Below are 26555 nucleotides of genomic sequence, written 5' to 3'. Positions count from 1 at the left end.
CTAAAATAGCTCAAAATGTCTACCCTGCTCTGCTACAGCCTGCAAAAAAAGCATACTACATCTCAGCAACCCAACAGCACTTTAAACTGTGGTGTTTCCAACAAGACACAAAGTCAAAAGGCAACATGCTTCAATGGATGGTTATGGATATGGGGTTGGGGATCAGAGTTTAAATTTTAGATCAGCCACAGTCATACAAAGCAATCTCAGCTCTCACTTCCATAAAGTTGCACATGTGCCCACCTATGAGGATTGCCCCTCCCTACACATAATACACAGCATACAAGTAGCTACGTCTACACATCTAACATTACTTTCATGTGTTACTTTGCTGACTCGATAACCATGCAGATTCACACACCATAAAATGGCATAAACCATGTCAACCTAATACCTTTATATTGAAATATTGAGCACTATATACTTTTTATATAAATTAAATAATACTCAAAGTGTATGTGAGTTCTTCCAACCAACCCATCTCCTTACCTAAGAAAATAACTCTGCCTTAGCTCTGAAGCAAAAGGAAGATCTGAGTGGTGCATGACCTAAACTGAGTTAAGGCTCATCAGTTTTTAGATCCAGAATTTGCTTTTCCAAATATGAAAATTGATGCTCACTCCTGGGAAAACTGAGAATTCTTTTCTGCTTTTGTGGCTGCAAGTATGTAAATAAGAGGTTATCACTTCTTCTATATCAGGGTGGTCTAATGTGCAACCCAAGGGTCTTTTTTGGCAGCCCTTGGCAATATTTGATGCCCGCCCCTCCAGCCCTTGTGCTGCCTTCCCAAAGCCAGGTAAGGGAAATGCTAGGCTTTGGGAATGAGGCATGGGGGCTCTGACACAGCCCTCGAGTCCTCCCACCTCCTCCCCAAAGCCTAGTTAGCACTTTCCCAGCTCTGAAAAGGAGGTAGGAGGGCCCTGCCTCACACCTCATTCCCAAAACCTGGTGCCTTGCTTACCTGGCTTTGGGAAGGCAGAAGAAGGGCTGGGTTGGGCATCAAATGCTGGGCTCACTTTCCCGCACAACAAGGTAGTGTGCAGCCTGTGGTTTCCAGGTCAAAGTACTATTGCGGCACACTTGCTATGAAAAGTTGGGCTGCCCTCATCTAGATTAACAGATAGAGAGCATAAAGATGTGGTTGGTTTTGCATAGATTGTCTGGAATTATAAAGAAAAGAGGGCATATGAAACATTCTCTCCAGTGTAACCACAAACCACCAAATACAAATTTAGAATAAATACTGCTAAATAAGACTTTCTGATAGACTTGGGCCCTGACATAGTTCATATTAAGCCATTTTTAAACATTCCAAAGGTGTATAAAATAATGAGAGGGCATCCCTGAGTATATCCAAGTGCCTTTTACAAGTGAGTAGCTACATCAAATTATTTCACATCTTCCTTTAGGAGTAAGTTATGTAATGTTCAAAACATGTGACTCTGGGCAAGTTTCAAAGCCAGCACCTCCTATTGTTTCTAAAATGAAGCAAACATGCTGGAGCTGACCAGTTGACTAGCTTCTATCCTGACGGAAATGAGTTAATGAGAATGGAGAAAGCAATTTATCAAGGTGGAGGCGGCAGCCTTCTTCCTCCCATGATGGCAGAAATGCCGAGGCTTTAGCTCTAGTCCATGTTTTCCCCAGGACAAATGCTTTGTGGCCGAAGTCCAGAACTGATCCACCTCTCCACAACCACCACAACCCACCATTACGGTAAAAATGGGGCAGGGGGGCGCGCGGGGAGAGAGCCTAAGCATGCAAGTATCACTTATGGGTTGGTTTCCCAGGGCAATTATTACCATGGGGCATATATATGATTTCTGAAGTGTTGTGCTCATACAGTAGCATTATGCTTGGACAGTGTGTAAATGTGCACTTGAAGAGCACTACCAAGTAGGTGTAATCAAAAGGCTGCAAGGCAGATTCACTAGAACACCAAGTGGGAGGAAGAGAATTGAAAAGCACTCTACAGCTGATGGTTTATGTGTTTTGCCCTTGGAAAAGTTATAATGCATAATACATGGCAAAATACAAGTTACAGATTTTGTATGAAATAAAGTCAGTTGATGCTGTTAATTTGGTTTCAGCATTCTGAAGAAAGGAGGAGCCTGCACTGATAAAGATTCCCTGTCTAGCTGGCAGAAAGTGCATTACTAAGTTAAGAAGCTGCTAGCACACACACACACCATGTTTGCAAATCCACACAAAAGAAGCCATAGTCCTCAACTTCAGATTTAGAGCACATGCCAGTGGTGATGCTAATATCATTTTCTAAGAAACAAACTATATGCCTCTTCATCCCATGCAAATAGCAACTGTACAAATGATATGAGGAACAAGAAATGCAAGTGGAAAAGTTGAAACAGCTGCAATGCAACTACTTCTGCCCAGATATTGTTTGAGGGGAGGGACTGGACCCTATGATGCTAAGAAAACTTAAGAAATGTAATGTGAATAACTGCTGGAGCACAGGTTGTTTAATTTCAAAGTTCACATCTCTCGTAGCACTGAGTACACAAATACTGATAATAGAAGAACGACACTTCGTATCACATAGCTGAGTTCTCATGTCCCTGCCTTAGTTCAAGCTTAGTTTATCAACAACTAATTTCAAATGGGGATTGGAAGATATCCCATTCAACACATTCTTATGTCTGTCCACATCTCTTGTCAGCTCTCATTTCTGTACCTGAGCAACTGTAGCTGCTTGGAATCTGACGTTCCATAAACTCTAAAGTAACACACATGGAATATAAATTAGGGCCTTGCATCTCTAGTTACAAATGCAAGAAACTCTGGTGCTTAAAGAGCTGAGTTGCAAGGAGATCTGCAGCCTGCAACTTGAGTTGGCCCAGGTCAAAATAAAGTCAAGGAAACCTTTCATAACTTCAGAAGGGAGCAGGGGAGTCTGAGTTTAACAAACGACATCTAAAATCATTGCTCATCCTAGCGTTTGGTTGCTTTTTTAAAAAGAAGTGCGCTCTTGTTCTATGGTTAGTTCTGAGGAAAGTTGTCTAAATCTTTACAATCTGCTTTCTGAGACAAGACAGACAGTGGTTTTTTTAACCCTCACCTCTTAAATAGGGTAACACCAATATCCCGAGAAAAATAACATATTTTGGATACAAAGTGCTCTGCTAATGCAACAAAATAAGGAGACTTTTCAAAGAATACATCATAAAATTCTTAAATCCAGAGAAGCCCCCAACACAAAGTGCACTTCTAGTAGTGGCTTAGTATGTGGGTAGTATTTACCGTATTTTTCGCTCTATAAGATGCACCAGACCATAAGACTCACCTAGTTTTTGGAGGAGGAAAACAAGAAAAAAAATAGTCTGAATCTCAGAAGCCAGAACAGCAAGAGGGATCGCTGCGCAGTGAAAGCAGCGATCCCTCTTGCTGTTCTGGCTTCTGTGATACCTGTGCAGTCTGCATTCGCTCCATAAGACGCACACACATTTCCCCTTACTTTTTAGGAGGGAAAAAGTGAGTCTTATAGAGCAAAAAATACGGTATATACCCATATATCATCATATTGTATTATAGTTTGTTTAATTTTTCTTTTTTCTTTCCTTCACTTTATTTATATACTTTATTTATATAGCTTCAATAAAATACAAGTATTAGTATGTGAATAGTCTGTAGTATGTTTTACATAACGTGGGGTTGTATACTCAGAGTTTCGTATACCATTATTTCAGTAATCCTTACAAACCACTCTATGAAGAATGACAGCATAACCGCCCTCAAACTACAAATAGGGAGCTCTGCAGCAAATGCATTCAAAAAGAGCACTCCTACATCCTTCTGATTTTTAGCTCCTTGTACTCTTACACAATTCCATTTTTCCACAAGTTACCACTTGCAAAAGTCAAAGCCATGTCTCTTTTCACCTAACATTCATACTCAGTTAAGGGATGTAGAAAATACTTATTACAAATGAGGATTGTTCTGAAGTACAAGCAACCTGAGTTAATCCCTTATTTTTCTGAACACTGAGCGACATAGAACTGTAGGGCAATCCTCTTCAGTGGTGGAGAGGGATGTCTGTAGTTAAATGAGACAATTTGCCAAAGATCTATTCATGGCAGAAATCTCCCCTGTCCCTCTATAGGTGCTCCAACAGCTATAGAGAGGAGAATACCAGGGATAGATTAGGCGAGTCTTTGGAGGCACAGGGCTGAAATCCCGTTTCCCCAACACACATATATACCCTGTACCAGGAATCTTTCTGCTCATCTCACAATTAGCCCCATTTTTCTTTCTTCAATCCTTCTTCACCCTCATTTCTGTTCAGTACAAGGGTACCCACCAAGTGCTTATTTCACTTTCCCAGCAATTCGTTCAGAGTTACAGCATTAGACAGGCAATTCAGCAGGGGAACCTCAAGCCTGGAAGCCAAATGTGTCTCTCCGGGCCTCTGTATTCAGCCCTTGAGACTCTTCACAGACCCCACTCCATGCCCTTCTTGGGTGCTTTTGCCTGGCTGGAATGCAGCTTACTAAACAAAGGCAAGAGTCACATCTACTGCTCCACCCACTTTTGCCTCTAGCTACGCCCACCACTGGCATGTGACCCCTGGAATGTTGCCCATGACACTGAAGTTCATGAGCTGAAAAAGGTCCTTCTCCCCTGAAGTACACCATGGCCAGCTGCAATAAACTGGACAAACTAATATGAACTCCACCACCCTTCTGGAACCAAAGAGAGGAGGAGCAACACACAACTGTTGCGTCCACTGTTGATTGGATTTTGGAAGAATCCTAGGGGGCTGCAAATAGGCTGTGAGTAAGCCCCACATCTGGCTTGCTGTTGTGTTGCATGTGTCTGGTTTACAAGAAGAACCGAATACAGTGGTACCTCGGGTTACATACGCTTCAGGTTACATACGTTTCAGGTTACAGACTCCACTAACCCAGAAATAGTACCTCGGGTTAAGAACTTTGCTTCAGGATGAGAACAGAAATTGTGCTCCGGCGGCGCAACGGCAGCAGCAGGAGGCCCCATTAGCTAAAGTGGTACCTCAGGTTAAGAACAGTTTCAGGTTAAGAACAGACCTCCAGAACGAATTAAATTCTTAACCCGAGGTACCACTGTACTAGTTTAGACTGAGAATCTCAATTTCATGAAGACAAATGCAAAGTTCTATTAAATTGGGCCTATCAAACATCTAATCAACACACCAGTAATTGCTTTCAATGAAAAAAGTAGTTTTAAAATGGTGACAACACTCGTTAGCCAGGACAATGATTTACCAAAGGAAAACAAAACACAGCTATGGCTCATTTACCTTTCCAGCTTGTTCAGGCAGGTTTTTTAAAAAGACGTATGGGGTGTGGTATGGTAGAAAAGACCTACACAGCCCTGTTAAAGTGACTAATTCATAGGCAATCATTTTCACAGAAATGTCTTTCTATTTGGCAGTTATTCTAAATGGGAGTTTTGGAACAAGTAAACACAACAGAAAATAAAAGGGCAGCAGCTAGTCAGCAACTACAGTCAAGCAACAAAAGTCAGCTGCAAGTCAGGCAAAAAAAAAGTCAGCTGCACTCAGACAGAAAAGTGAGAGGACATTGGGGGCTACTAAGTGGAGGAAGAGGTATTCCCTCCATGCTGTAAGTTACTCATTCCAAGCCTGAGTACTGTAAAGGGTACAGTGGTTACAGGGCTGGTTGCAAAAGAATCTGATCAGCAAGTGCCTAACCTGAGGTTATATACCTCCTCCCTGCTGTGCCTGATAAAGTAACAGAATTGTAGAGTTCGAGGGTACCACAAAGGTCATCTAGTCCAACCCCATGAAATGCAGAAATCTTTTGCCCATAATGTGGCTCCAACCCTGTGAATGATGCTGTGAATAAGAGTCTCATGCTCTACCCACCAAGGTTTTTTTTAATCCTTTGCTAAAGTTAAGGGAAGCAATATCACCCTTAAACTTTTTATATCTTCATCAAATGGACAGGCAGAAATTGGTCCTCTGGAGTCAGCTTTGCCCTCCAAGCATGCAAAGGCCTCCACTTTTTCGGTGGGTGACTTTGTTTTATCACCCTCCTGTCCATCAAGTTTGCTACAAGAGAAAATCAACACTGGCAGCATCTTTCCACTGAACCATGATTTGAATTGGTTTTGTGAAGTATCACTTGGAGGCAAAGCAATGCCACTGTGTGCCAATTCAGATGTCACAGTAAACTAATGTTAAAAATCAGGGAGGAAAGGAAGAAATGCACAGACCAATATGGGCACTCCTGTCTGCCAAAGCCCTGCTTTGCTGTTGCCAAATTAAGCCAATGATAGAAAGAAAAACATACGTGTACACTTAAAAGTTACAGTAATGTTAAATGAGATCTATCCCTACAAATGAGGAAATGCTTGCCTTCAGAAAAGGGACTGGTAATTTGACTAAAAACTATTATATGAATCTTAAATGGACATCAACAGCAAAAGGCCAAAATCATCCCTTCATCTAACTTAATTACATCAGACCATGACAACAGTGCACACTGAGTAATTACAACTAGCATCAGGAGTCATTGAAGTTTTTCCCCTGTAGCACTTCCACAGCATTGGGGGAGGGGGGGAGAGCTCAGAGCAATAAGAGCTCTTTGAAGTAGCATTTGCCACTTGCATTTCTCTAAAACCTAGTAATTCTGAAGTTTACTACACCCCATCATAGCACTTTAGCACTTTGTGCTTTACAAGCCTTTGTTCATCTTCACAATGTGTCCTTCAAATAGGTTATTATTCCTATTTTAGATAGAAAATTGAGGGTGGGCAAACAGCGTGTCTAAGGCCATCAAAATAAAATAAAAAAATTCCTCCCAGTAGCACCTTAGAGACCAACTAAGTTTGTTATTGGTATGAGCTTTCATGTGCATGCACACTTCTTCAGATACATCGTGTGCATGCACACAAAAACTCATACCAATAACAAACTTAGTTGGTCTCTAAGGTGCTACTGGGAGAATTTTTTTTACTTTTTTGTTTTGTTTCGACTACGACAGACCAACACTGCTGCCTACACCTCTAACAAAGGCCATCAAGTGAGTGTCTCAGCTATGTGAACCCAGGAATTTCAAGTTCACCACACCACACACAAAAATAGGATTTGTTTCAATCCAAGGATTGCCAGCGCAGCAGATCCAGGCACACATACACCTCTAGAGGCATTCCCTTGTGCCTGCAAGGTTTCTCCTCTCACACCTGCACTGTCACTGAAGTTCAGTCTGAAAGCAGCATTAAACAGAATAGTTACCATCATCATCATTGAATAGCTATCAATAACTTCTGAGCACCATCTACCCTAAACTCTGAACCATCTACCTCAGCCTCCCCAAATATATTATGACAATCACCCAGTAACAATAAATCCAAAATGCCAACACATCTTATTCTTCTGTTTACCAATCACGTATCACAGCTGTTGTTTACATTTAAAAACACAAAGACTTTCAGCCAACAGTGATTCAACTTCCCTGAGTGTCTTTAGATGTCCTGAGCAGGAACAATAGAGGCTTTGCCTCGCCAGTTAAAATAAAAAACATAGTCCCCAGGGCCTTTGCAGGTTGATACTCTAATGGAAGAAATTCCTCTATCCTCATCATATGATGAACCTCTGTCCTTAGCTATTTCTTTAATAAACGAGAAAGCCCAAAATGTACTCATCGCAAGGAATAAGTGCAATATCCTTTGGAAGTGGGTTTTAATGTAGCCAGATCTCTCCATCTGTCTTTACTGACATCTCAAAAAATTATGAATGATTGGTGGTGGCAAGCTTGTTTTTCCTATATGTTTAATAACTCTACCCTTAGGTGCTTTCCACTGGTTTATTTGGCACACTCTTCCAAATCCATCTGTCCCAAGACATACAGATGCCAACCATATGGGACAAAAAACTAGTTTTATAGGTCTATAATTTCCTGGATCATCCCTGGTCAACTTCCACACAATCTACAATACATGCCAGTATGTTTTTAAATGAGCAACAGAGAAATTAGATGCATTGTCTTCCCTCTGTTTAATCACAAACAACAGGGTGGCCAGTGAGTGGCATTCCCTCTTTTCTTGCCCAGTGTGGACAGATTCCAGGCCATCTGCGTGAAACCGCAGGCAGGACATTCTATCCTCCTTACAGCATGGGCACAGTGGTACCAGCCACCCCACTGCAAAGGGTGGAGAGAGAAAGGAGGGAGCCGCTGTTGTTTTTCTTATTTGTGTTTTATCCTGGCAGCAGGCAGAGGCCTTGTGCTTGCCAAGCTCATTACCATTGTAAAATGTTCCCAATGATGATGGGATGGAAAGTGGGTTTTGGGGGGGAGGGGCAGGGCAAGAAAAATCAAGTTTCCAAACAGGGCTGCAGGGATCAGCCTCAGTTTCAGGCAACATGAAACAAGCTAGCTGACTGTTTATGGAAGAGGATTACACCCTCTCAGCAGCTGATCTGGCAGCTATGGCCACTTCGCCTGTAGTTGCTGTTTCTTTAGTGCAAGGCAGACACTCCAGTGTTCCTCTATGCACTTATTTCTGCTCGGAAATCATCTGTACTAACTTCTCTGCAAGTGGCACTAGCATTAGATGTAACACAAAGTATCTGTGATAGCACAAGACATTTCACAAATGATTTTGAACTAATGAGAAATTGGGCTGTTGTAAGTCCATCATTTGCTACTAGAATAACTAATCTTGGATCTTATCAGCACAGGAAATATAATTTAGGCATTTCACAAGGACATCACAGAATGCAAACAATGCTATAATTTGTGGGATACATTTTCTAAACTCCTTTCAGTTTCAACAGAATGCCAAGGATCAGGTTTGGCCATGCATTCCCCAAACACAGCAGAAATAAATAGGAGTAAGTTCCTAAAACAATTTTGTATTCATTTTGAAGATCTTTTCCTCCAACAAGTTATGGTCAGAAGGTACTTGGTGTTGAACCTTAATGAAGGCAGGCACGTCTGGGCCTTGTCAACACCTAGACAGGAGATCACCTGGAAACTTTATGTACATCATAGTAAGTTCTACTGAAGGATAAGCCTGATAAATAATAAATGCACAGCTTCTCTAGAATTTCACACCTAGAATTAGAAGGGATAAAAAAGCCTAATGAAAAGTACCAAGTGGTTTACATTTTCAAACTAGATTTTCTTAGGTCAGCCACAATACCCTCCCAATCTGTACTGTGGGGAAAATTATACCGACACTACACTACCTTTCAGAACTATTAAGATTTCTAAGAAGTGTTTTGAGAGATGAAGAAAATATCTACACAAAGCAGTATATTCTTATCCTTCCCATATAGGTCTAGAATTCATATTGTACAGACTCCTCCTTTCCTATCACTAATGAGCTGCATGTTCTTTGATTAGCACTTTCAGGGTATAATACATATCAATTATATAGAGAGGGTGAATTCATTGGCTATTCCCTGCCTCAAAACACCTTGACCTATCTCAAGCATCCTTTGAAGGTTGGTACAAGCCATTTCAGCAACAGCCTAGCCACGCCCTTGTTCAATTCACAATTGAAAAAGGATTACTTAAGGCAAAATTGAGAATGTAATAAACTTATTCTGAGGCCTACAGCTTAGAGCGGTACTGCTACAAAGATCCATAAGCGAAAGGCTTATTAAAATGTATTGATGCTCTATTTCTTTTACTCACAGGTTTTGTTCTTTAGCAGGGTGTTTTTCAAAGCCAAACCTGCAATTACATCTTAATCTCCTGCAAAAGCTACTAGCCCCATCCCTTGCCACTCCACCCATGCAACAATCTACAAAATAAAAACAGCTGCTTCTGATAAACCTATTCCACTGCCTTTCACATTACACCAGAGAGCTGTGAAACTGACACAGTACACTTAAGAGCTGTAACAAGTGTACTGATGCACTGCCTGTTAGCCTGGGGACAGAGGAAAAGAGAAGCGAAAAGATGTCAGAAGTGGCAGGCAAGTAGAAGTGCTCCAAGAAGAGGCTAGAATACTCACGCTCAGCAAACCAGGCTATTCACAGGAACTGCTCCTGGGTAAAATCAAATGCTACACAAGTGCATGTCCATTCTGGTAACAGGACTTCCCTGCCCCTGTACAACCTGCAAAATCTATTCCAAAGAGGCACACAGTAGGTGAACAGGAGGATAGTGAGTGAGTGTGAGACTATTCTGCACGTGCATGGATGCAGTTGATTACACCCTCTGTGTGTAGATCTGGTCTATGATCCCCACATTTCAATTCCTGAGAAATGAACAAGGTGGTTGGGGGGGGGGGGGAACAGGCTTCTTACCACAAGCTATGACTCAAAGTAGTTGCCAGCTGTTAGAAAACTATTGGTGACTGGGAACACACACACCAGCACAGCCCTGGTTCTGGTAGACAGAGAGATGGAAGTGAAAACAGGAGATCTCAGTGAAGTGACAAGCAGCAGCTGGAAGCCATTCCCTCAGTTCCTTTCCTCAAACCAGTGGCATGAGTAGCTGGGCAGGCCCTGGAGGCAGCCACCGCCTCCAATCATCCTTCTTCCTAACCTCACAGATCTCATATGAATCTTTAGTATCTCAGCCGACATTCTTGTGTACAGCAACAGGATGTACACAAGATAAGCAGTGGTGCTGGGAGCTAAAAGGGGTTTGGCTGAACATACACAAAAATGTGTGCTAATCCTAAAAACCAATTTAGCTCACACAAGACCACAAGAAAGTTATGTGGATGCTAAATTACACATAACTTACCTCTCTAAGATCACTTGACCATTATATTCGTACCACCTGGTGCACAAGAGCAGAGGTCCGACAAACTATCATTATTTCATAATCAGGTCATTTAACAGGATTTCACTGAACATATCCAAATGATAGCCATGGATTGATAATTTTATCTAATCAGGCCTACTCCTTAGTGAGACTTCAATATATTTGCTTAGCTGTAACCTGGTATCTACTAGAATATTTACCAAGGACCAAAAGCATAGGGTGGTATCCAACTAAATAATACTTGAAATAGACCCCCTTAAACCAAAAAAGACTTAAAGTTAGTCATACATATTAAATTCAGTGGGTCTACTCAGAGTATACTTAGTCAGATAGCTGATGCAGAACCCAGAACTGATGCACTTACTTTTTAAAAATAGCATCATTTATTTTTAGCTCAAAAGATATTTTAATGCCATGCAAGTGTTTGCTTCTGTCCAAATATCCTAATCATTTTAGTGAGCTAAAAAAAGCCTCCTTCCATCAGCACTGCACTTTCATAGATAGTTCCAAGGCTTCAGAGATGGACAAGCCTCTCACCCTTACAACCCAATGCACCAACATACAGTAATATTTTGTAGGACAAACACCTACCATAAATAGTTCTGTTTTCTCCACAGTCATAGGTCTCATTTCATTTAAGGGGATTATCAAACCTTTTAAAGTTACCTTTTCAAGGTTAGGGAGTTCAGATTAGAGCTACTTTTTCATAATTATTACCCACTAAACATCCAGATATTTGCTGGGGGAAGAGACCTACCATGTTCTCCCACTGCATCAAAAGGAATATGGCAAAGATATTGCAAAAGAAATATTATTAAAGCTTACTCAAAGGCAAAGCACTGGTCAAATACTATGTATTGGGGCATTTGTTTAAAAACAGCTAAATATCATCAGCCACAAATGCCCCTGTAAGCAGTACAGTGGTACCTTGGGTTACATACGCTTCAGGTTACATACGCTTCAGGTTACAGCCTCCGCTAACCCAGAAATAGTACCTCGGGTTAAGAACTTTGCTTCAGGATGAGAACAGAAATCGTGCTCCTGCGGTGCAGCGGCAGCGGGAGGCCCCATTAGCTAAAGTGGTGCTTCGGGTTAAGAACAGTTTCAGGTTAAGAACAGACCTCCAGAACAAATTAAGTACTTAACGCGAGGTACCACTGTAATTTCCTTCCTTTCTTTTTTACACCTATCAAAGTTACATCTGATTGTAAAAAGGGAGTGATTATTTGACAATGTTTTGTTGATGGGTTAAATGCCTAACTCTGCAACAGGATTTGGTTGAGTTTATGGAAAGGTCTGCCTTTTTCTGATGATATAGGTAGGCTTAGGATCAGAAGAGCACAATTTAGTCCCTCCACTATGCAGAGGTACAACTGCTTTCTTGATGCCCAATGGATGCTTAAGTTGAGATACCTGCACTGCAGGAGGTTGGACTAGTTGACCCTCAGGGTTCCTTCCAACTCTACAATTCTGTGATTCTATGAATTCTATTTGCAGGTTCTTCTTCACCCATAAACTGGAGTACTCTTTCAGTTATTGGTCTATACATAGGAAGCTGCAACCTTAGACCAGAAATTGTCACACAGGAGATTGGGAACACAGGGTTTTATTGTAACAAAGCTAAATTCTAAAGCAGGAGTACCCAACATGGTATCTTCCAGATGTGTCAAAAGGAACTGAAGAAGTTAGTTTACCCTGTAGAATCTGTCCCACTTACAAATATACTATTTTAGAAGAACGTGCATTATTCAAATTGCTGCAATGATTTCACATTGCTTGTGTTCAGAAGCCTGCATAACTGCAACTTGTACACTGCAAAAATTGGGCAACTGATAGTTAGATAAGCTTGATAAATGATTCTTTATAACCCATACCGATTTATACCTCACATCAGAACAGCAAGCACAACCAGCTGCATTTGTCTTGAAGAGAATTCACTGAGCATTCTAGATTTCTCAGTTCTGTGGCCTTAAACAGATTTATGAAGAGATACACATATTTAGAAAAATATCAGTAAAAATAAGGATCTTAACATCTCTAGCTTATACAATTGCTGATTATATTTACGGTAGCCCTGAACTGACAAACTTGACATAGCCCCTAAAGCTGCAGCGGAAAATTAAGTGAGTTCTAATGCAAATTCTTTCTATTTAGAATGCAGCCAGACAGTTACACATTTATTCTAAAAGTGCAGATAGGGTCAACTTTCAATAAAATGAACTTCGGTGCTACTTCTTACTTTCCAGTATTATACATCTGCACATCTCTTTAACCAGATGACTAAAGAGAACACTACACAGAAACAAGTTTAGTTTCCTCTCCAAGACCACTTCCTTCACTGTGCAATTGCCGTTTCTCTGTGGTTGAATTTTTTCATAGTGAGAATCTTAAACTGGTTAGACAGTCAAATAAAGAATAACTACTAAAACATGGGATTTCAACACCACAACTTGATGAAGCAAGTGTTATGCAGGAGACGTGTTTTAACAAAACAACAACAACTGAACAGTGGTGGGTGAGGAGAACTTTTGTAATCTTTTCCAATGAGAACTGCATTGTATATCCATCCCTCGAAGCCACATTCTTAATAGAAACATCAGAAAAGTGCAGTGCCTGAAAACAGGATGTGAATATGAGGTGCTTTGCACGCACATGTCTTCCTTGCAGAAACTACAGAAATTGGAAAAGAACAAAGTACCGGCAACAAGTCTACAAGTTATAAATATGCAAATACAGTACAAAAAGGGAAAGGGGATAGTGTAGCTGTTCTCCAAATGAAAGAGAGTAATAATACAGGAAATAGGATAAAGATAAAGATAGAAGTTATTTCCTACAGATTTTGTTTGAAAAGAAAAAAATTGATATGCAAAAATTGAACAGCAAAAATTAACAACCCCACACTTAACTCTATCCACAAAGCTACAGCACTTGCATTATAAAACAAAATCAACCCCCTCACAGACTGATAGCTGCATCCATGCATTCTTGAGGGACAATGACCCAGTTTACCGTAGATGCAACGACAAACCATAGCTTGTTATTAAGTGCATGCGTAGCAACAAGTCATGGTGAGCCTCAGGAAAATGTTCTCCTTTCATCTTCCTCCCCTCATCCATGCACAAGGCAAGGAAATTAGACAAAACACATATTTTCTTCTACAGCAGTTCCTGGTTTGTATTAGGTATAAAGGACTATTTTTTGTTCACATTGCATTTTATGTAAGCCCTACAATATTCTGTTGCTCTGGATGCTCAGAGAGAAGTATAACCATTAGCATTAACAAACTACTGCCCAGCAAGTGGTGGTGCCACAAAGCCCCATCTAACAGCATTAAATGCCTGCTCTGTGACAAACACACATATGAGAAATTAACACTTTTAGTTCAAATAATACAAGTACGTACTCCAGAGCTGAAGGTCACAGAGCACACTCATCATCAAAAAGTGCCTTGGAAGAAGCATAAATTATTCAAACTGATCTAAAAAACATAGGAGGATTAAAATGTAACATGTGTATGCGTGCGTTAATCTGATTAACAGAAATAGCCAGGCCATTCTTTTACTAGCCAAGGGCCTATTAACTTACTATGTGCTCTTGCCACTGAAGACACACTTCCGTATTTCTAGGCTGTAACTTCTGGGTTTGCTGTATAAAGACAGCAGGTACAGCAACAAAACTAAGACAACTTACAGACAAAGTATTACAAAAGGGAGGTGGCTCAATTCAGCAGACAAATCTCACACTGAAACCCATAAAATTGTTGCTGAGTAAAACAAGAAACTGAAGGGAACTCTCCCTCCGACAAGTAGAAAGATAACAAAGGAGGAATTACATAGCATATATTGGGGGGGGGGGAGCGGGGAGTCTCTCCAAATAAGATGATGAAGTTTGTGCACTGAGTAATATTATCAGCACTAGCATGAATGTGTGGTCTAACAAGTCCATGCACCAAGTTAATCAAGAAAACCAATGTTATGTGTTCCTGCGAGAGAGAAAACCCAGGCCAGCTTTCAGTTCTTTCAATTGCTCTTTATGCCAGGGCACATTGCCCACATTCTCCAGAGGCCATGAGACAGTCCAGCAAACATACCACACAACCACAACAAGAATTTTTATCACAACTATGACCTGAATTCTCTTGGCATCCAAGAGTTAAAGGTTTAATTTTTTAAGAAAAATGAAATCAACGTCAGTTTAGTTATTGTCTTTGTTCAGCTTACAGTCCAAGGCATCTGAAAACTTTCTGGTCAGCAGCCAAAGCTAAAGCAATGCCCTCCTGTGAACCCTGTTTGGTATATGAAGGAAAAATACAGAACTCCTTGAATATCTCATCCAAACCAAGCAAATCAGTACCTATGTCATACATATATAGCCATTAGCATTAACATCTTTCCTGGAGATTCTCCTGTGTGCTGTCCTATTAAAAGAAAAAGAAACAACAACCCTGTACCTACAAATATACAAACAGAATGCCAAAGCTTGAAAATATTAAAAGAGAAATGATGCAACTAGCGCACTATCATTATAAGGATATTACCTTCAGGAACATGGCCTTAATTTTTCTTTACTAACACCATGCTACAGGATGCTAATCTTCAAACTGATTTTTTGTGTATCTTCACTGTGTATCTTCACCTGCTCTCCATTAGGACAGTGGTGGTGAACAACAGCTCTCCAGGTGTCGTTGGACTCCAACTCACATCAACCCCAGTTAGCATGGCCAATGGTCAAGGATTATGGGAGCTGTAATCCAGCAACATCTGGAGGACCACAAATTCCCATCACTGCTCTGATTGATGCAAACATATTTAGAGCACCCCTGCTATGAATAAGCTTCACAGTGTCCTACGGAATATAAGATGCCAAAACTCTCTCTTACTGAGTTAATTTTTTGTAATGGGAGATCATCCACTTATTTCTTCTGTTACAACAATGAAATGCATTACCTACCAGGGAGTATTAGAAACTCTGAGATAGATAGCTATAGATATAAATATAGATATATGCATGTGCCAGATGGCTCCTTAAACCAGGGTTATAGTCACCAAAACAGAATGTCTAGGTGCCATTTTTTGGGCCAGCCAGCTTGAAATACAACTTTTTGGTTCCTGGAATTCATTCTGATAGTGCAGATAAAATATAATGTATAAAATTTTACAGGATGCGTTGCTACTGTGTGAAAACAGTCATCAGGATCCAAGGATCCCAGGCATGTACTTCCAGAGGGTGGAGTCATCAGGCACCATCCTGGTGCCCGGGCATTTTCACTTGGTCACAAGTGGCCAATAGCCAGGTGCAAAATCCACCTGACAAATTTTCAATGCTGCGGCTAGGTGAATCCCAAAATTGTCAAACTTCCCAATTATTTTTTTCTATACCCTTAAGTATATTTGAAGAAGTCACAAAAAATTATTGAAAGCACTATATCAGACATTTATGGCATATGATGGTCAATACATTTCAATATATGAACCTTTTCATGGGTGGAAAACAGGTCTGATATCTTCAGTGGTTTTCTGTAGAGGGAAAGAAGTTCACAAAGGTAAAAAAAAAAAAAGCAGTGGGAATACAAAAGAGTAACACCTGCCTAAATGAGAACTGAAAGCAAGCATATACACTGCAGCTGTGTAAATCAAAGTGACACCAACAAGGCTTTACAAAAAGAAGGGAAAGGTTTCTTTTAAACTCAATATCCATCCATAGCAACTATCTAGTTGCACAGTAGCAATAAAACTGTCAGAACATTTGCAAAGCTAAGCAGGGTCTAATACAGTTTCAAATTGGATGGGAGGCAGTGTGTTGAGATTCCCTTGGGGTCCCCTCCAACTCTACAATTTTATGTTTCTATGTGTAGTAACCAACTTGGATTCGAATCCACTTCAAACAGAGGTTTGGAGAAAGTCTACCTGCAAGAAATAGCGATGAGATTATATCATAAGATTGTATCTGATCTGTTATCTGCTCTTGAGAAACTCCCCAAATTTTCTAAGTTGTCTCAACAAAGCCACAGAGAAATTTAATAAATGTTTAAGATCTAATTCATTTCCTGTATCAGACTGCTGTTATGTTCAGACAAGGTGCCTATTTTTTTAACATTAATTTGTTTAACTGTTTTGGGTAGCTGCCAACCTTCTTAACTCCTTCATGGTTCTCACTTATACATGATACCAAAACTAGTTCTAGAAGTATGCAACATAGTAGGCCCTTATAGTACCATAAACAAAATATAAAACATTTATAATGGTAAACACACAAATAGTGCACACACACTGGTCTTGTCTGCACATTGTAATAAACCATAATCTGAACTAAACTAAGGTTTACCATGAACAAGCAATGTGCTGGTGCACTCTGCTCAATCTTACCTGCTTCCCTTGCTCCGTTGCCAAGCTGGGAGAAGCCATGGAGAAACTGGCTTGATGTTACATATGATTTGCTTCTACGAAACAAGCATCGAGTAGTAAGCTACGAGAAACACTTTGACTTCCACTCATGGTTGGAGAGAGAAAAAACCATGCACACTGAATCACATATAATGCTAAGCCATCCACTCCATGGGTTGTTCTTCCTTTTGCCAAGCTAGGTAACAAAGCAGGCACAAACATAGTAGTTTACTTCAAACTATAGCTTACTGTGACTGACATGTAAACCAGACTGAGACAAAAAACAGTTGAAACTTTACTAGAAGTACTTTTCCAATGAAAAAATCCAAGAGTTCTGAAGCCTCCTTGCAGAAGGCGGCTTAGTCAACAAAGAAGACAGCTAGTTAACAAATAATTATATTGACCTAAGCAGCTGCAGCACTTTTAACAAACATTAGGGAGTTCTAGACTCCCTAATAATAGTCTGTAGTAGGAACAGAGGTTATGTGCAATCTGATTAAAGGAGTGAAACTCAGAACAGGTATACACATTACCTCCCATGATGGTCATTAAAAATGTCTTTTACATGCATGCAATCAATGCAATGGGGGAGCAATGTTTAGAGGTTGTGACAAAAATGTCTAGATAAACATCTTAGAAACTTTAGTTACAGAGCTGCCTAGATGAGACCAAGTCCAAAGGTATGCCAGTATAGCTAAGAAGCAGAGACAAGGAAGCCATAAAAGCCAAGGAGGTTTCCTCTAAAGTCCTGTCCAAATGAAGTAAAGCACAAACTGACAAAAAGGTGTCCTGATAATAGGCATGTTTAAAACATTAATACCAACATTTGTGTAAGTAACAACAGAAGCAGGAAACTAGCCTGGGAGGTGACTGTTAAATAGCCAAGGTGTGAAAGTACTAAAGAAGGGCAGGGCAATATCATTCTGCTTCTCTGCATCAATCTTCAGCGGAAGATATTAGATATCATGCTTAAATTACTTTTTTCGGGCAAGACATCTCAAGAATTAGAGGTGACAAGAGATGATAATCTAGGGTTTACTGACAAACTACAAATTAATCTACTGATAAGCATTAAATTCAGGCCAAACAAAATGAAGAGCTTTGTCACACAATGCATAATTAAGGAATTAAAGAATTTGCTGCCACAATATATGCTGAAGGGTACTGGTTAAGATGGCTCTAAAAGAAATTAGCCGCTGATAGAGGACTTCTTCATGAAGTTGTCTACCAGTCATGACAGCTAAATTTTACCTCCGTTAGCCCGAATGGGCCATGATCCAATCTATTAATGCAGTTCTAAAATGTTTAGATTTCGTCTACCACACGAGGACCTAAACATGTTAAATGTTTCATGTTAGCATCGTAACTCTAAGTTTACATGCACATTGGAAATTCCCATTCAAGATGTCCATAGTTTCATTAATACAACCATATTTGTATGTCACCATCACTTCTCGGGGTAACATGGATCCAGATCTGTCTTTCTGTTGGGGAAAAGGACTGAGAACCAGTGGAGGAAGTTCCTGCCTCAAACTCTCCGGAGCAGCTTTTCACAGGGTTCTGAGGGCTGCAAGAGGAAACAGGACTCAGAGAAGACTGGTGGCTCCCATGAGCAGTGCTTGGGGAAGTATGGCTCCAACTGACTTTAAACGAGGAGTTATTTCCACTGGAGTAAGCAATTTTTGATGCTACACCATTAGTTACTGTGGCACAATGTTTACTTTTTCAAATTACATGTTCTGTCCTGTGGGCAGGAAGAAGAGAGCAAGGAAGACAGGCAAAGACAACATCAGGAACTGCTCCAACCCTACACCTCAACTTTACATTTTATGTCATTTATTTGTTTTGATATTTTAAAAATTACAGTGTTGCATGCCTTGGTAGAAAAGTGGTATAGAAATAAGAAAGAAAGAAGGAAAGAAGAACAATACTTGACACTCTACATAGAAGGTGCCAGAAATGTGCAAAATGTATGAAGAATATAAACTTTGATGTATGCAGCACACAAGCATAGACAAAGGATGACTTGGGTTTCTTAAAACAGTATCTCTCAGTTCTTTAACTATTCAGTTCCATATGATAGTGAATTCAACATGGTTATAATACTGACCAGCTTGAAGTTTCTACTGAATAAAGAGGTAGCTGCTCTGAAAACTGTACACAGAATAATAGAAGGTTATTGTTGGCATTTATATGTTGCCTTTCTGCCATGGCACTCCGGACAGTTTACAATTTTAGTATTTCTAAAAACTAGCATATGGTACAAAAATATAGAACAGGGTTCTGTCACGCCAACTGGTCATCATTACTGGAGTCTACTGCACAAGTTCCCTGCCCCATGTTTTTGTCTTCCTTCAGAATGTAAAAGTCTTTAAAAGTTCCAAAGGTGAGAAGATTAACTGGCTAGAGAATACTTGACAGGTGATGTTAAAATGTCTCCTAAAATAAGGTGCTCTTCAATAAATATTTTTAATTGTCACATAACATTATATCAACTCCCATGATGAAATGGTCACTGTCTTGTCACTTCAGAACTACAAATGTATTAACAGTTTTGTTCCTTCATAAAAAGTTAAGAAATTTATGTAACTAAAAACAACCACGGATACTATTTGTTGACACTTAAAACTAACAGAACAAACTTTCATAGCAATCAATCCTCTTCCAAAAGGAAACAAAGCTCAACATATTCATACCAAATTTAAGTGCACAAAATCCTAATGCAACTCTGAACTCCATTCAAACTGATGTGTCGTATGTCTACATATAACAGGAAAATTGTAATCTCCCATTCTTAAAAGTTGCAATATATTGCTTAACATATTCCCCTTTGCTGTGCAACACCTGTGCAGACTAACTGGATTTGCACACACCTGTAAGTCACTGACCTTGACATGAATATGGCAGTGTTCAGCAGCAGGATACACAATATTTAACTAATGTAAAGAAAGGTCATAGAAATTTGGTGATCCAGTTATGACAGTTTGTTTCACATAGTTCTTCCCTCAAAATTTCAGCAAATCATACAAGAACACAAAAGAGAAGCACATTGTTTCTGGGTAGTACAAAGTCATCTTGATTACTGCCCTTAGGCTTGGTGTGAATGTAGTGTTTCCTAATATTTGTTTCCATACTGCTTAATTATTTGCATTTCAAAGTTGTGTACAGCCCCCCCCCCAAACCCACAGAAACTCAGACAATAAAACAATAAAAATATATTGTAGGACCATTACCACAATGAGGGTAAACACCCATCACAGTTAGCTTTAACCAAAGCTTATAAACGAGAATCAAACCCTGGTTAAAGCTAACCATGGTACAAATAGGATGCTATGCCATGCATCATGTTAAACACAGAAGGCACCCGAGTCTGTGCATGCTTCCAATCTCTTAACTATGCCCAAGAGATCAGCAAACATTACATCTGCACCATGCTTCCACTCAGGTAACCAGAGATTTTGAATAATGGCTCAAAAGAGCAAATGAACTTGAAACTGTGAAAGCCTAGAATAAGGACAATTGTCAATGTTGCTCAATACAAAAGTATAAAAAGCAATTACCATACTTCTGGGTTTTCAGTGCTCGAAAACCGAAACGTTCGGCTTCCAAGATGCTGGAAAACTGAGGTACCACTGTATATGTCTACTCAAAAGTGAGTCCCAATTACTCACTCAAGAGGTTGTGGACTCTCCTTCCTCAGAGGTTTTTAAGCAGAGGTGTGTGGTCATCTGTCACGGAAGCTTTAGCGGAGATTCCTGCATTGCAGGGGGTTGGACTAGATGACCTGTGGGATCCCTTCCAACTCTACAATTCTGTGACTCTATGAATTATTCCAACAGGCTTTATTCAGGGGTAATTAGGTAAAGGACTAAAGAAAATTAATGCGCAATAGTATTGGAGGGAAAACACAAAGTTAAGAAACACAAAGTTTATTTCACAGAAATCCCTCTTTTAAAAGGTAGCATAAAGCTTTAGAGGGGTGGCTGTGGCTTTGTTAATTTGTTGCTGCAAGCAACAAACCACAGTGGCTTAGCATTATTTTTGAATCAAGGATGGTGGTTTGTTATTTTCCAGCAATTCAGGACCTACAGCCTTGTAAAACACTGTATGAACAAAGATTCTTCACAACAAAACATTCCCCTGATCATCAGTTTTGGAGACCCCAATATCATAGTAGTGTTTCCCTTACAGCAAGTTTTGTTTTGGGACAAACATACCATGATGTGAAGCCAAGGTTTGGCTTACTAATCATGGTGTGGACCAAAACAAACTATGATCCGCACTTCAGACAGAACACTAAGTCAGGCATTGTAGTTTTTGCTCACACTAGGGGGAGTCGTCAAAAGGGTCCAATTTCTATGATTGTAGTAAGCTATTAATAATAATTTATCTTAACATGCAAACTAGGCTTTTGTTTTTTAAGTTTTAGTTGCAAGTCTGTTGTCTATTATCAGAACTTTGCTACAATAGTAAAATACTATGTGTTTTGTTCTAGAAGTGCACACATTAACTTTTGAAGGCTTCCCGCTTCAAAACCAGACTACACAAGTAGAAAGCCTATAGTAACTGAGATAAAACAAAGCAGGCACCATTACTGTGAACAGTGTTCCAAAAGTTGCAGGTAACAGCAGCAAGCACGTATAGCAATTTAAGTTTGATTTGCATAATGCTGTAAGAATCCCAGCCACACTAAAGTACACAATTCTATTCATCTATATATGATTCAGTTCAGAAAAAGGTCAGCACAAACAATTTGCATTAAATTACCCTAAGTGTTACTTATAACTACACGGTCCAATTCTAACTTCTATACGTTATGATTTATAAACACAAACATCAAAGGAGTAACTGACCTAACTCTGAAAAACCTCTGACATTTTTAATAGCTAACCATCATTATGTTACCCATCTCTACTGATGGGCATACATGCAAGCATAATACAATTTATCAGCCAGCTCGCCTAATCTGATAATACACATAAAGTCAATGCTTGCTCCAGATGTCCCAGCAAGTATTCTCGAGGAGCAGCATATGCAGCCGGAAACTCTTATCAGAAGTATTACCCAAAACTGATTTGATTTCAGTCACCCTAAGCATAAGACCCCACCTACATCTAAAATTGCACAAGGCTTGTGACCCCTCTACTAAAACTCTATGATATCAAACTATTATCCTTTGGCATAAGATCAAATTGTTACATAAAGATAAATAACTTGAGTGCACATTTATGGAACACATCTTACTCACCAATGAATTTCGCATCACCGTTATTCATAGTTCACCCAAGTCAAGAATAGTTGTGCAGTCAGTATTCAAGCGTTTGCATTTAATCATAGCTAGCATCCCTCAGCTGCCTGAGATTTTCAACCCTAAAACCAACAGCAAATAGCTTTCTACCTTCTGTCTCTCTGGGTAATTAGTACTATTAATCCCAAGCTCTCCAAGCCCCCTGGGGTGGCAATGATTTGGTTTTAACCTCCACCAAGGTCTCCTCTTTTACATTCTAGCAGACAAACTGTTGGAAAAGTTTTAAGGTGTGACCTGAAGTGATATTGCAAAAACAGAAGTCTAAGTTGACAGAAATGTGCTGCAACTTGCTGTTCCTGAATCCAAATTATTACTAAATTGATGGGTTACAGCAATATATGTATGCTGCATTTCTCCTCTCTCTTAACCCAATTAAGCAATATTCATGTCCTGGACAGCTGACAAGTATAAAAGCATCAGCCCATTAAAAAAAAAAAATCCCACTCCTAACATAATTGCACATTACCTCTCTGCCCCTCCGCCTGAACAAGTTAAGATTTTTCGGAAACTCCCTTGCCAAGCCCCCACCATTACAAAGCACTTCAATCCCAACCAGGTATTACCAACCATTTTGTATTCCTTGCTTTCCAACAGCACAGGATCCCAAGCCAGCTGTTGTGATGCTCCATATTTTGCAATTAGAAAATGCCATTTACGGACATGTGATCCAGCATCTCTGCCACTCAGCAGAACCTTAATACACTGACCACCACATACCCACATGAGACCAATGTACTACTCCCATCAAAGTGAGCACTTTGCATTTCACTCACACACCACTCCCTTTTGTGCCCCTTGCCAAGTCTCCCACCACTGGAAATTCCTCCTTGACATCCTGGTGCTGTGTCAGGGTTAAGGTTTCTATAGCAACTGCATCTTATTCAAGCCTGATCTGCTGCCCTCTCCCCACCCCCGAAATCCAGGACACCCCCTGCATTATAGTCTCTGATTCTTACACAACTCCTTAGGACAGTGCATGCATAACCAAGCGTAAAATAGTTCCCAAATACTCTCACAGATTGCATCTTTTTAAAAAAAAAAATCAAAAAAATCTCAGGACTTGCTTACCTGTAGTAACTACCACCCTGATTCTAGATGGCAAATCAAAGATTGTAACCTCCACTCCATGCATAAGGATGCACTTTCCAAATCTGCATGTGTGCATAACACGTGCGCGCTCGGGCACACACACATTATGCATGTTCGGGCAGGCAGCATGAAATTCATCTTCTCCCATTCTTTACCTTGCCCCGACTGAGAATCAGTAGAAAGGTGGTGGCTGGGATTAAAGTATGCTGGGCGCTAATTTAATCCAAGTTAATCCAATCTTGACTACAACTCAGGAACAACTTGCACCTGACCCTGCCAGCGCCGTGCCAAAACCGACCCCCGCGGCCTGAGGGGGGAGAGGAAAGGAGGTGGGAGCAGCCGCCAGCAAGCCCGGAAACACCTTCCCTTCTGACCTTCTTGCCCCACGAGGAAGCTGGAACGAAGCACAAAACCCCAACTCAGCCCAGCCCAGCCCAGCCCCCCACCGCCCTCCGCTTCGCCCAGCCAAGGCTACTCACCCCATGAGCCAGTCCATGACGCCGCCTGCTGCCTTGCGCCGCCGCGGTGCTGGGCCGGGCGAGCAAGCAGGCGGCTCCGGCTGCGTCCCTGCCTGCCCGCCTGAGCTCCTCTCCTCACCGTCCGCTCCGGCCTCTGAGGCGGCTCATGGGTGGCGCCTGTCCCGCACCGGACCTTCTCCTGCCTGGCGCCCCGTTCTCTCCTCCCTCAGGCGGAGGAGGAGGCGGCTGCTACTTCGGCGGCTACTTCTTCTTCTTCTTTCTTCGCCGCCGCCGCCTCGTCTTCCTCCTGCTGCTGCTCCGGGCGGCTCCGCTGGGTTCCCGCCCCCAAGGCAGCGCCCGCCGGGTCCACTCAGCCAACCAGCCTCGGCGGGCGAGAGACACACAAGCGCTCTCTCTCGCTCTCGCGCTCAGGGTGGCCGGAAGTAAACACACTGCCTTTCCTCCAACATTTTCTCCCCGCCCCTCTCTCCCCCACACGCGCGCCCGGCACAGCAACCCGGAAGCGACCGCCCTCCCGAGGGACGATGGGAAATGGAGTCCCGGCGCAAACTCCGAGGGAACAGAACCTCTGAACGGGAACGGAGAAGAAGGGAGAGTTTCTTCTGGCTGCGGAGAGAGGGAGGAGGGTTAAAAAAGAGCAGGAAGGGTGAAGCTGCGGCGGCGGCCGCTGGGAATCTGCGAGGCTCATGCGATATTGCGCTTTCTTATCGACCCGAGTCTTGATTTTCCCACGTTGCGGCTGCTGTTCCCACGCGCCAGGGATGCCCCATGTGGATGGTGGCGGACTTCAGTTCCCTTCGTTCCTGCCCATTGGCCGCTGAGGCTGGGCCTGATGGGAGTTGGAGTCCAACAATTCTGTAAAGTGTCACAGGTTGGGAAAAGGTGCTTCTTCGCACCTACCTGGAAGTATGCCCCATTGAACTCAGTGGCGCTTACTTATGTGTAAGCATGCGTAAATGTTTTGTTTTTCTTCGTAGCTTTTGCAAGCTGGGAAAGCGAGAAAACCCTTATTTTCTTTTTAGATTGCAAGCCTGAGGGCATGGGTAAAGAGTTGACTAAAACTTGTTTAAATAAATAAAAGTTGAAAATAGAAACCATCAATAAATGAGTTCTTTAAAATATATACAGTAATATATTAGTATTATCTGGCTTTAAAATAGTACGTAGTCCTTCATTCTCATGCAAACCAGAAGAGGCTCATGCTTTTAGCCAAAAGGCCCAGAAAATAAACCTGTGTCTAAAAGTAGAAATGACTTTAGATATTCAATTGCATTTAATAACAATATGAAAGAGTTCTGTTTTATTTCACCTTCCAAACTGCAAGTAACTGCTAGTAACTGGGAGCAGGACTTGTTTTGGAGTAAACATACATGGGATTGAACTGCAAATATAGCCATCATTATTAATTAGATTGCTTACTGGGATTAGGATGTTTGTCAATCTATTTTTGGAAATGAAAGCATACTTCCAGTTTCCCTTCCTAGCCATGATCCATGCCTGAAAGATTCTGAACTTTCACTTAGAACGTCATGTATTTCTGAAAACAATGGGTTGTGCGGAAAAAGGGAGGGGAAGTTCTTCCATGAACTGTTGTTGTATAAGTCTCTGCAGGAACAGGACAACTTAATTGGATATAATCCAATAATGCTAAAGTCCAAACTAGACATTACATTAAATGTGCAATTTTATCTCATATGTTCAGTTCCCCCTGCCAACAAACAAATATATCCCACCAGCTGTGGAATGGCACAATCAGGATTGGGTCTTGAGTGGGTTAACCTTTTCTCAAAACCTATGTTGGCCTAAGCAAGAAAGGACCAATGGAAACTCCGAAAGTAACAACAACCAGTTTTAGTGGCGTTTTCCTTATTTGCCTTCTGAATGCTGAGCCTTGCTACCACATCAATGCATGCTTTCATTCATGTATCTTCTTCTCAAGCATGGTGTTCTAAAACTCCCTCAGAGCTTCCCCTACTGGTATCATGGGGTTGTAACACCTGTCCAACACCCCCCCCCAGTATATCTTTCAAGGAAAACTGGAAACTCTTGTCTATTTAAAAAAATAATTTTTAATATGTGAAGGCCACAGCAGGGTTTGAAGTTTAAGAGAGAAAAAATAGCAGAATATATTATGTAACTTTTTAAAGAGGATGAAACTGGATGTGATGGAATTTTAAGACGCAATTGTTTGTAATCGTGATTATAAATATCAAGGACGGATGAGCAGGGAGTCATTAGTATTATAGAATAAGAATTATAACTGTTGGGAGATAAAATGTAACTTGAACCTTGAAATAAAAGAAAGAGAAATCTGGGGGGAGGAAACAGTATGTCTATAATGTCTTGATGATGTGAACAAATTATGCTGTTCCGCTCTGCAATTAGAATATCACCTCTCTCTGGAACTATGCAAGCAGTTCTGTACACCTTTAAGGAAGAAATTTAGTGGGGCCTACTTCTGAAAAAATATGCATCATATTGTACTGCTAAATGCTTAGCAATCCCCATGAATCTGAAAACCCAGGCATGCTCCTCCTAGTTGGGAGGTGGGGGT

General features: G+C 40.9%; 1 protein-coding gene across 1 annotated transcript in view; it reads right to left on the bottom strand.

Annotated features, from left to right (window-relative positions):
- The window catches only part of MOB2 (MOB kinase activator 2), a 108550-nt gene extending 84096 nt beyond the window's left edge, over positions 1-24454 (bottom strand). The window contains exon 1 of the mRNA XM_053394281.1: positions 24002-24454. Coding sequence (XP_053250256.1) covers positions 24002-24018 — 17 coding nt within the window. The 5' untranslated portion in view covers positions 24019-24454. The remainder of the gene's footprint in view (positions 1-24001) is intronic.
- Between the last annotated feature and the right edge of the window lie 2101 nt (positions 24455-26555).

Source organism: Podarcis raffonei, chromosome 1, assembly GCF_027172205.1.
Source record: "Podarcis raffonei isolate rPodRaf1 chromosome 1, rPodRaf1.pri, whole genome shotgun sequence".
Classification (NCBI taxonomy): Eukaryota; Metazoa; Chordata; class Lepidosauria; order Squamata; family Lacertidae; genus Podarcis; species Podarcis raffonei.
The sequence above is the reverse complement of the archived record's forward strand: the minus strand, read 5'-3'. Positions and strand labels throughout refer to the sequence as shown.